This window comes from Vigna umbellata, chromosome 1 (genome assembly GCF_029865625.1).
Source record: "Vigna umbellata cultivar VRB3 chromosome 1, Vumbellata_1.0, whole genome shotgun sequence".
Lineage (NCBI taxonomy): Eukaryota > Viridiplantae > Streptophyta > Magnoliopsida > Fabales > Fabaceae > Vigna > Vigna umbellata.
This window is the reverse complement of record NC_142165.1, coordinates 101,952,246-101,963,074: the sequence shown is the minus strand read 5'-3', so window position 1 is coordinate 101,963,074 and position 10,829 is coordinate 101,952,246. Positions and strand designations below refer to the sequence as shown.

Sequence of the window (10,829 nt, the reverse complement as noted above, 5' to 3'; positions counted from 1 at the left end):
TAATGTTTTCCTGAATTGATGGGCTTTACACGGAAACTAAGAAATGAAATGTGTGTAGGATGTGCAATTGGTGGGTGGTGGGCAGGTTTCGGTAACGGTGGATGGAAATCTGGTGAACCTTAGGTTATTATTTTTGAATTCTTTATGTTCATTGCTGTTATCCTTCAAACTAAACTTGTGGAGTGGGAGATCTTAAAAGTAAATACTTTATGAGTGACAGGTTTTGGCATTTGTGTTGTTGGACTGTTGGCTGTTGGTTTTGATTATCCTCTTCTACTCATGTTGCAGTTAAGAGGACAGTGGATCGATGTAGTATGTTTTATTACATTCTCATATACTATTTTTCTTGTTTGTTCAAGTTGGATTGGCTTTAGTCTCTCTTGTTGGTTGTAGGGAGGTACATGTTTCTTTCATGGTGTTTGTCTATGCAAGAGCAATAATTGATCTTGGGATCATTATGATTGGATCATTATGATGATCGAGCTTGTTTTGGAAATTTCTCGATTGCGTTTTGTATTTTATTATTTTCTTATGATCTTTGTACTTTTTTATTTTCTTATGATTTAGGTCGATTAATTATAGTTAATCGATGAGCCTTACAAGGAAACTATGAATTGAAGTGGGTGCAGGGTGTGCAAATGGTGGGTGGTGGGCAACTTCGGAAACAGTGGATTGTAACAATGGATGGAGTTCCGGTGAAACCCTTTGTTTTATTATCTCTGCTTACATTATTTTCCTTGCCCTTATTTTCAAACTAAACTTGAGGAATGGGTGTTGGGTTGTTGGACAGTTGACTCTGTTGATTTTGATTATCTTCTTCTACTCCTCATGCAGTGAAGATGTCTATTGGATTGTGCATGCAGTAGGTGTAGATTATTTAACTTACTGCAAAACTTTATGTTTTATTATATTCTCATCTACTATTTTTCTTGTCTGCTCAAGTGGCTTTAGTCTCTCTTGTTGGTTGTAGGAAGGTACATGTTCACTGGACAATTATGGTCAGAGAATCTGTTATGGAAATTTCTCCATTGGTTTTTTAATTCCTGAATTTGTTTATTCATACAATACTTGATCGCAGAACCGTATGATGATCGAGCCTACTATGGAATTTTCCCAATTAGTATTTTGGTTCCTGAATTTGTTTATTTATCTTATGTTTTTGGGTCTTTCATCTTCTATCCAAATTTCTTAAATCAATGGGGTCTTGGTCCTTCATCTTGTACCCAAATTGATTATTGTTTTCTTCAATTGATGGGTTTTACAGGAAACCTAAGAAATAAAATGTGGGCATGATGTGCAAATGGTTGGTGGTGGGCAGGTTTTGGAAACAGTGGATAGAGATCCGGTGAACCATAGGTTATATTATTTTTGAATTCATTATGTTTACTTGTGGAGTGGGAGATCTTAAAAGTAGATACTTTATGAGTGACAGGCTTTGGATTTTGATTATGTTCTTCTACTCATTTTGCAGTTAAGAGGATTTTGATTGTCTTCTTCTACTCATATACTATTTTTCTTGTCTATTCAAGTTGGATTGGCTTTAGTCTCTATTATTGGTTGTAGGGAGGTACATGTTTTGGCCATGGTGTTTGTCTATCCGAGGATCATTATGATGATTGAACTTGTTTTGGAAATTTCTCCATTGGTTTTTTAATTATTGTATTTGTTTTTTTATCTCATCAACTAGGTCCTTCATCTGCTACCCAGATTAATTATAGTTAATCAATGGGCTTTACAAGAAAACTAAGAAATGAAGTGGGTGCAGGGTGTGCAAATGGTGGGTGGTTGGCAACTTCGGAAACTGTGGATGGTAACAATGGATGGAGTTCCGGTGAAACCCTTTGTTTTATTATCTTTGCATTCATTATTTTCCTTGCCCTTATTTTTTAAACTAAACTTGTGGAATGGGTAATCTTGAACGTAGGCACCCTATAAGTGAGAGGCTTTGACATTTGGGTTGTTGGACAGTTGACTGTTGATTTTGTTTATCTTCTTCCACTCCTCTTGCACTGAAGAGGATGTCTATTGGCATGCAGTAGGTGTAGATTATTTAACTTACTGCAAAGCTCTGTTTTAGTACATTCTCATTTACTATTTTTATACTCTGCTCAAGTGGCTTTAGTCTCTCTTATTGGTTGTAGGAGGTTACCTATTCACTGGACAATTATGGTCAAAGAATCTGTTATGGAAATTTTTCCATTGGTTTTTTAATTCCTGAAATTGTTTATTCATCTTATCATCTAGGTCCTTCATCTTTTACCCAGATTAATTATAGTTTTATTGAATAAATGGACTTTACATGAAAATGTATTGGTTGTAGGAAGGTACATGTGTCTGCCATGGTGTTTGTCTGAGCATGAGCAACACTTTTGATGGCCGAACCTTATGATGATCGAGCCTACTATGGAAGTTTCTCAATTAGTATTTTGGTTCCTGAATTTGTTTATTCATCGTATGGTCTTGGGTATTTCATCTTCTACCCAAATTTCTTGAATGGATGGGGTCTTGGTGCTTCATTTTCTACCCAAATTGATTATTGTTTTCCAGAATTCATGGGCTTTACACGGAAACTAAGAAATGAAATGTGTGCAGGGTGTGCAAATGGTGGGTGGTGGGCAGGTTTGGTAACGTGGATGGAAATCTGGTGAACCTTAGGTTTTATTATTTTTGAATTCATTATGTTCATTGCGGTTATTCTTCAAAGTAAATGTGTGGAGTGGGAGATCTTAAAAGTAGATACTTTATGAGTGAGTGACAAGGTTTGACATTTGTGATGTTGGACCGTTGGCTGTTGATTTTGATTAACTTCTTCTACTCATGTTGCAGTTAAGAGGATATTGGATCGATACAGTTTGTTGTACTACTACTATTACTACTATTTTTCTTGTCTGTTCAAGTTGGATTGGCTTTAGTCTCTCTTGTTGGTTGTAGGAAGGGACATGCTTCGGTCATGGTGTTTGTGGGCAAAAATTGATCGCGGCATCATTATGATGATGATCTAGGTCGAATGGGCCTTTCAAGAAAACTAAGAATTCAAGTGGGTGCAGGGTATGAAAATGGTGGGTGGTGGGCAACTTCTGCAAACAGTGGATGGTAACAGTGGATGGAGTTCCAGTGAGACCCTTTGTTTTATTATCTCTGCGTTCACTATTTTCCTTGCCCTTATTTTTCAAACTAAACTTATGGAATGGGTGTTGGGTTGTTGGACATTTGACTGTTGATTTTGATTATCTTCTACTTTGCAGTGAAGATGTCTATTGGATCGTGCATGCAGTAGGTGTAGATTATTTAACTTACTGCAAAACTTTTCGTTTTATTATATTTTCGTCTACTATTTTTCTTCTCTGGTCAAGTGGCTTTAGTCTCTCTTATTGGTTGTAGGAAGGTACATGTTCACTGAACAATTATGGTCAGAGAATTTGTTATTGAAATTTCTCCATTGGTTTTTTAATTCCTGAGTTTGTTTATTCATCTTATCATCTAGGTCCTTCATCTTTTACCCAGGTAAATTATTGTTTTATTGAATACGTGGGCTTTACGAGAAAGCGTATTGGTTGTAGGAAGGTACATGTGTCAGCCAAGGTGTTTGTCTAAGCTTGAGCAATACTTGATCGCTGAACCTGATGATGATCGACCCTACTATGGAATTTTCTCAATTAGTGTTTTGGTTCCTGAATTTATTTATTCATCTTATGGTTTTGGGTTCTCCATCTTCTACCCAAATTTCTTGAATGGGTGGGGTTTTGGTCCTTCATCTTCCACCAAATTTGATTAATGTTTTCCTGAATTGATGGGCTTTACACGGAAACTAAGAAATGAAATGTGTGCAGGATGTGTAATTGGTGGGTGGTGGGCAGGTTTCGGTAACTGTGGATGGATATATGGTGAACCTTACGTTTTATTATTTCTGAATTCATTATGTTCATTGCTGTTATCCTTCAAACTAAACTTGTGGAGTGGGAGATCTTAAAAGTAGATACTTTATGAGTGACAGGTTTTGGCATTTGTGTTGTTGGACCGTTGGCTGTTGGTTTTGATTATCCTCTTCTACTCATGTTGCAGTTAAGAGGATAGTGGATCGATGCAGTATGTTTCATTAAATTCTCATATACTATTTTTCTTGTTTGTTCAAGTTGGATTGACTTTAGTCTCTCTTGTTGGTTGTGGGGAGGTACATGTTTCTTTCATGGTGTTTGTGTATGCAAGAGCAATAATTGATCGTGAGATCATTATGATTGGATCATTATGATGATCGAGCTTGTTTTGGAAATTTCTCGATTGCTTTTTGTATTTTATTATTTTCTTATGATCTAGGTCGATTAATTATAGTTAATTGATGGACCTTACAAGGAAACTAAGAATTGAAGTGGGTGCAGGGTGTGCAAATGGTGGGTGGTGGGCAACTTCGGAAACAGTGGATGGTAACAATGGAAGGAGCTCAGTGAAACGCTTTGTTTTATTATCTTTGCATTCATTATTTTCATTGGTATTATTTTGCAAACTAAACTTGTGGAATGGTAGACTTTAAAGTAGACACTCTATAAGTGAGATTTTGACATTTGGGTTTTTGGACAGTTGACTCTGTTGATTTTGATTATCTTCTTCTACTCTTGCAGTGAAGAGGATGTCTATTGGATCGTGCATGCAGTAGGTGTAGATTATTTAACTTATTGCAACGCTTTATGTTTTATTACATTCTCATTTACTATTTTTCTAGTCTTCTCAAGTGGCTTTGGTCTCTCTTATTGGTCGTAGGAAGGTACATGTTCACTGGACATTTGTGTTTGTGACAGTTGGCTGTTGATTTTGACTATGTTCTTCTACTCATGTTGCAGTGAAGAAGATTGGATCGGGATGCAGTAGGTTTAGATTATTTAACTTACTACAAAGCTTCATGTTTTATTATGTTCTCATTTACTATTTTTTTGTCTGCTTGAGTTGGAAGGGCTTTAGTCTCTTTTATTGGTTGTAGGAAGGTACATGTTCCGGCCATGGTGCAAGATCAATAATGCTGAACATTATGATCATCGAGCCTGTTTTGGAAATTTCTCTTTTGGAATTTTAATTCCTGAATTTGGGTTTTTATCTTATTGATTAGCTCCTTCATCTTTCATCTTCTACCCAGATTAATTATATACTTTTTGTATGCGAGGGCTTTACAGGGAAACTAAAATGAAGTTGGTGGAGGGTGTACAAATGGTGGGTGGTGAGAAGGTTTGGGAAGCAGTGGTTGGATATCCACGGAAACTTTAGGTTCTATTATCTTTGCATTCTTTATTTTCTTTCCAATTATTTTTCTGGCTAAACATTTGGAGTGGGAGTTCTTGTAAACAGGCACTATATGAGTATGAGAGGCTTTAGCAGTGAAAACTTGCTTGCTATGGATATATGTTGTTTGTGCAGGAAAAGGCGGTAGATTATTTTTTGGAATGATTGTAGTCTCTCTCGTTTTATTAGGTTTCCCTTCACTATTATTCTTATGTGGTTGATTTGGAACAGCCTAGTGTCTCGTATTAGTAGTAGAAGGTACATGTATCATTCGGTGTTTGTCCATGCAAGTGGAATACTTGATCATTGAAGGTTATGATCTTCGAGCCTGTTATGGTATAGGGGTGCAATCTGTGCATTGTGACTCTGAGGATTTTATTTACTGGTACAGAGCAGTGTTTTCTGGATTAATTTTTAACTGGCTAAACTTGTTTGTTTGATTCTGATCTTGGTCTTAACTGTCACTACGAGAGTACTGTTACAAACTGACATTTGAGGTGGATATGTCTGTTTTTTTTGTGTTATAAGTTTATAAAAGAAATTGTAGGGTGAGCATGGTTGACAAGTTCTGTTGGGTTTTACTCTTTGATTTGATGGTTTGCTCAAATCCTTTCCATTCATTATTTTCCATTTCCACAAAAATCACCATCCTGCATCTATTCTCATTTATTCCATCAAACTTTATGAAAATCTTTTATGAGTTTTCACTCAAATCCCACCCAATAGAAATAAGGTGTGCCCAATGAAAATAAAATAAAAGGTTTTGTTCCAGTTAACGCTCACACCAAAAAAACTGATGCCCAGCACCCAAGCCACTAGTGCTCATTGGAATCAAATTGCTAGATAGTGTCCAACGGTCCTTAGGTAACACTTAGCACCCAAGACCTCTACATCTCACTGGAATTAAATTCCTTTAACGCCTACAGGCGTTGATGCATTGCCTATTACTATTTTAAAATGTTTATAAGCTAATTTACTCTTTTCTTACATCAAATGAGTATAGTTTGATTCTAACTATACTCATGAAACATCAATTAACCAATTTCATACGTTGTGAAGTAGATTCATTCATCAGATAGATTCATTAATCCTACATATATCAAATTATTTGATTAGAAAATACAACCACACCACCATTTCAACTACACTATTTCACATATAATTAAATATACACATCACAATCTCATACTATTTCAACCATACTTAGAGATAAACTAGTCATACTAGTATATCGTTACTTTACAATTCAATTTATCAATTAATGTATGAACATATATAAAATAACACTAATTTTTCTTAATTGAACTACGAGTCACCAACACAAACCTCTAAAGATTACGACTTACATAGATGATTTATTTAAATTCTAACAATCCTAACCACACAAATATCTATCTTGAGCTCTTAAAAGTCACATACAATTAAAATAAAATAAAATTAAGATAAAGACAAAAAATAAGCTTCCTTTACTTAAAAAATTCATCATATATTCATAGCACTTGACGTTGTATTATAGTGTATTTTGAACCTGAAACTACTAATCTTAAAGAAAAGTTAGAGAAAATTAAACAAATGATTTAAAAATGATAATCTTTAAGAAAACAAATTTTGATTAACTCTATTTATAAGATCGACTTTTATTAATAAAAATAATAAACTTAATTTTTTAATATAATTTTTATCCTTTAACTATTTTTTAGTTGTTACAATAAGGTAATTCTAATATTTTATTAAATTAATAAAATTTTATATAAAAACAATATATATTATTTATTTAAATTTTATATAATCTCATCAACAATTTATTTTATTGCAATTGATTCACATCAACTAAATAATAATAATAATAAAAGTTGTGAAACATGTAATTATGTTTGAAACTTGATACACAATAATTAACAATATAAAAAAATAGTTAAAGTTGCCGAAAAATGAGTCACATATCCCATGAATAAAACCAATTAGCACATATTAATCTGATTCAATTTGAAATAAAAGTTAACATTCAAAACAAATTTAATTATAGGGGTTTGAATTTTGAAACCAAAGTTATTAACTTAAACACAAAGAAATGTAATGAACTATTTATTACATTGTATACTTTCCCGCCAAATGAGTTGGCGCCCAAAACCCTCTCCCATATATAGAAACAGTAAAGAGTGAAGAGAAAAAACACGAGTGATTTGAAAACTAAATCCTTAACTTTCTCTCTCTTCAATGAAGCCACAGAAACTCACCGACTACGAGCTCCAGCGGCTCCAGAACATTCGCCGGAACAATGAGATGATGGCGGCCCTCAAACTCCATTCCAAAGCCACCCAACTCTCCAATTTCAAGCGTCAAAGGTACTCACTTTTCCCTCTTCTCTCTTGTTTCACTTCCCAACTACCAAAGGCTTCAATTTCTGTGACTTACCGTGTTTTTTTGAAATCATCAGAGTTGAAGCCAAATCCACCCGCGTGAAATTGGAAAAGAAACCTAAAACCGAAATCCCAATTAAAACCGAAACCCCAATTAAAACCGAAACCCCAATTGTCATCAGTGTCAGACGCTCCCTGCGAACCAGAGGTATTCCACCAGATTGTGAGGGTCTTAACAGAGATTCCGTGGCCCCCACCACTCTCTCCAGAGAAACACCACCTCCTGTCTCCACCACTCGCTCCAAAGAAAAACCACCTTCCGTCTCAAGTTTGGGTCCCCTTTCCATGGCCACTGCTCGTGCAAGCGCTCACTCTGATAGTTCATTCATTGAGTCGCTAATGGGTATGGCCCAAGATGTCAGTGTTCCAAAAGGGAATGCGGGGGATTCCCTTGAATTGGAATCTCTGTCTTTGGATTCCGACAATATTGCGCGGGTTGTTTCTGGAAGGATTACCAATGTCAGGTTTTTTCCTACCAACAGTGTCAAAATGATTGCCGCGGGTAACAAGTTTGGGAATATTGGGTTCTGGAATATGGGAGAAAGTGAGGTTCATTTATACCGTCCTCATAATGCTCCCATTTCTGGGATTTTGATTCAATCACATTGTTGTTCAAAGGTACCGTGATGTATTGGTCTGTCTCAATTTTTTGCAACAATTATTGTATATTTGTCTAGATTATTTTGTAACTCTTACCCGTTATGGGTTGACTTGAGAATCAAACTCTTTTAACTGCGAGTTGGTTTAAGGAAATTGTTTTCTGGTAAAATATACTCATTTAGCTTTACGGGAAATGCACCCTTTTGGTAATTGTCATAGACATATAATGCATGTTAACAGTGTTTCTGTAGCAAGTTTTTATTTCAGATCTATACTGTCCTTAGGGGATTTTGAGATTGCAGAATCACCTCTTATGTCTCTCCCATTCTGATCACTTCATACTATTTACATGTTGTCTTTTGCAGGATTATCTAACGCTGTCTTCTATTTTGTATGCAGATATACACAAGTTGCTATGATGGAATTCTTCGGCTAATGGATGCTGAGAAGGAAATCTTTGATCTGGTGTTTGAGAGTGATGAAACAATATATGCTCTTTCTCAACCACCAAATGAGACAAACTGCCTATATCTTGCTGAGGGTTCTGGAGGTTTGACTATGTGGGATAACAGGGTGGGAAAACTTTCGTCGCACTGGGATTTGCATGACAGTAGGATTAACACGATAGATTTCAACTGTCAAAACCCTCACATTGTAGCTACTAGTTCCTCTGATGCAACTGCCTGCACCTGGGACTTGAGATATACTAATAGGAATGACCTCACAGCTTTGAGGACAGTTACCCACAAAAGATCTGTCCATTCTGCTTACTTCTCTCCTTCTGGAGGTAGCCTTGCAACTACAAGGTATGGAGTTTGTTCCATTATAAAATTACGAGTTTTAGACACTGAAAACAGGCTGTGTAGTGTGTTCTTAATATTGCAATCTTTTATTTTTCAGTACACTACTCCATCTCATCTAGTGGAAAAAATACTATTGTTGCTGTTGTACCAAATTTAGAAGCACATGTTAATTTGATTCCAATTTTTTCTTTATTACCCAATTGTATTGAACCTGGTGTTTATGTAATTGTGATTTTGGCCGGATGAGGTTAATATAATCTCTTAGTGCAGCTTGGACAATACTATTGGAATTTACAGTGGAGTTAACTTGGAGGATTCGGCTGTTATTTCTCATTTCAATCAGACTGGCAGATGGCTTTCTACATTCAGGTATGGTTTCTGGGAAGTATCCGAAGGTTAACTAATCATACTTCTCATTTTCAATTATGCAAAAGTTTTTCAAATCAAACCCTGGGATTTTCAACTCTTTAGAGCTGGTTTTTACATTTCAAATACGCTTCAACTCTCAGTACGCAGAGAGGATTTTTTATTTGGCATAAGGTGAAACATGTGTGAAATACGAATTTGTAATGCCACATTAAACTTGATATACCTTATAAATTGCCTATTTATTCTGAAAAAGCTGACTTTTGTGAGCGTGATCTTGCTGTTGCAGAGCGAAATGGGGTTGGGATGACAAATATCTCTTCATTGGAAATATGAATAGAGGGGTTGATGTGGTTTCAGCAGTTCAAAGGAAAATAGTTATGACGTTAGAAAGCCCACACATGTCTGCCATTCCTTGCAGATTCGATATAAACTCTTACGAGGTTGGGATGCTTGTAGGAGCTACAAGTGGAGGCCAGCTTTATGTCTGGACATCACGCTAGGATGTTTATTTAACATGCCTTCTCTTGTGTATGGTATAAAACTACTATATTTTCTGATTCTAGATTGTTTTATGTCGTATAGTATCATTCATGAGTTATAATTGAGTGGACATGATTTGATGTACTTTGTAATATTTTGCCAAGCCATTATTAGTCATAGTTTGTGGATTGTGTTGTACTGTGGGTTATATTATAGTGTAGTTAGAGGTTAAAACATGGTTTCCAATTGTTCCTGCAAAATTATTTATTGCAGTCTCTCAGAGTCCTGACATATCGAACCATGAGAAGAGCAAGAGGGAAAAGCAGGGAAATAGTTGGTCAGATTTCCGCTGTCCGTGTTGATATCATGATTCTCTTAGTAGTGTAATAGGGATTCCTCATAGCAAACTGCAACAATAATTATACTTTAATGTATACTACAGGAAATACATGATTGAGTCCACCTTTAAGATATTAAAAAAATGAAAGATATAATTAAAAAATTATTATAATGATTATTGAAATGAAAAATAGTAGTAAATTTTATATTAAAATAATTAGAAAATCATAAGCAGTTATAAAATAAAGACTTATTAAATTTTATAATAATGTTATAAAAATTAGTTATTTAATTTTATAAGTATAATAATAAAATTAATAATAGTAATAATTTTATTATTTTTATTATCGGACAAAAATAACAGACAGTAAGTCTGGCTTTTCTTTATGGTATCTATGATTATTTTTCAATTTTATTCTTTATCTAACTTTTTTTTTTAAAAAAATTATTTGATTGTTAGATGCATTGAAAAGAAGATAAGAGCGAAATCTTTAAAAAAAAGAAAGTACTTGTAGAAATGGAAGAGAGAGGAAAGGAAGAAAAGGAAAAA

At 34.9% G+C, this 10,829-nt stretch overlaps 1 protein-coding gene across 1 annotated transcript; it reads left to right on the top strand.

Annotated features, from left to right (window-relative positions):
- Positions 1–7,009: 7,009 nt before the first annotated feature.
- LOC124837888 (uncharacterized) lies at positions 7,010–10,138 on the top strand. Its single transcript, XM_047313354.2, has 5 exons — positions 7,010–7,613; positions 7,706–8,306; positions 8,688–9,094; positions 9,362–9,460; positions 9,747–10,138. The coding sequence occupies exons 1-5, from the start codon at positions 7,486–7,488 to the stop codon at positions 9,958–9,960; spliced, it is 1,449 nt and encodes a 482-aa protein (XP_047169310.2). The 5' UTR covers positions 7,010–7,485; the 3' UTR covers positions 9,961–10,138.
- The last annotated feature ends 691 nt before the right edge of the window (positions 10,139–10,829 follow it).

What these genes read in the sequence shown, in the direction of transcription:
- LOC124837888 (XM_047313354.2), top strand. Translation starts at nt 7,486, where the DNA reads ATGAAGCCACAGAAACTCACCGACTACGAGCTCCAGCGGCTCCAGAAC. An exon ending in AATCACATTGTTGTTCAAAG is followed by an intron (nt 8,307 to 8,687) that starts GTACCGTGATGT and finishes TTTTGTATGCAG; the next exon opens with ATATACACAAGTTGCTATGA. An exon ending in AGATGGCTTTCTACATTCAG is followed by an intron (nt 9,461 to 9,746) that starts GTATGGTTTCTG and finishes TTGCTGTTGCAG; the next exon opens with AGCGAAATGGGGTTGGGATG.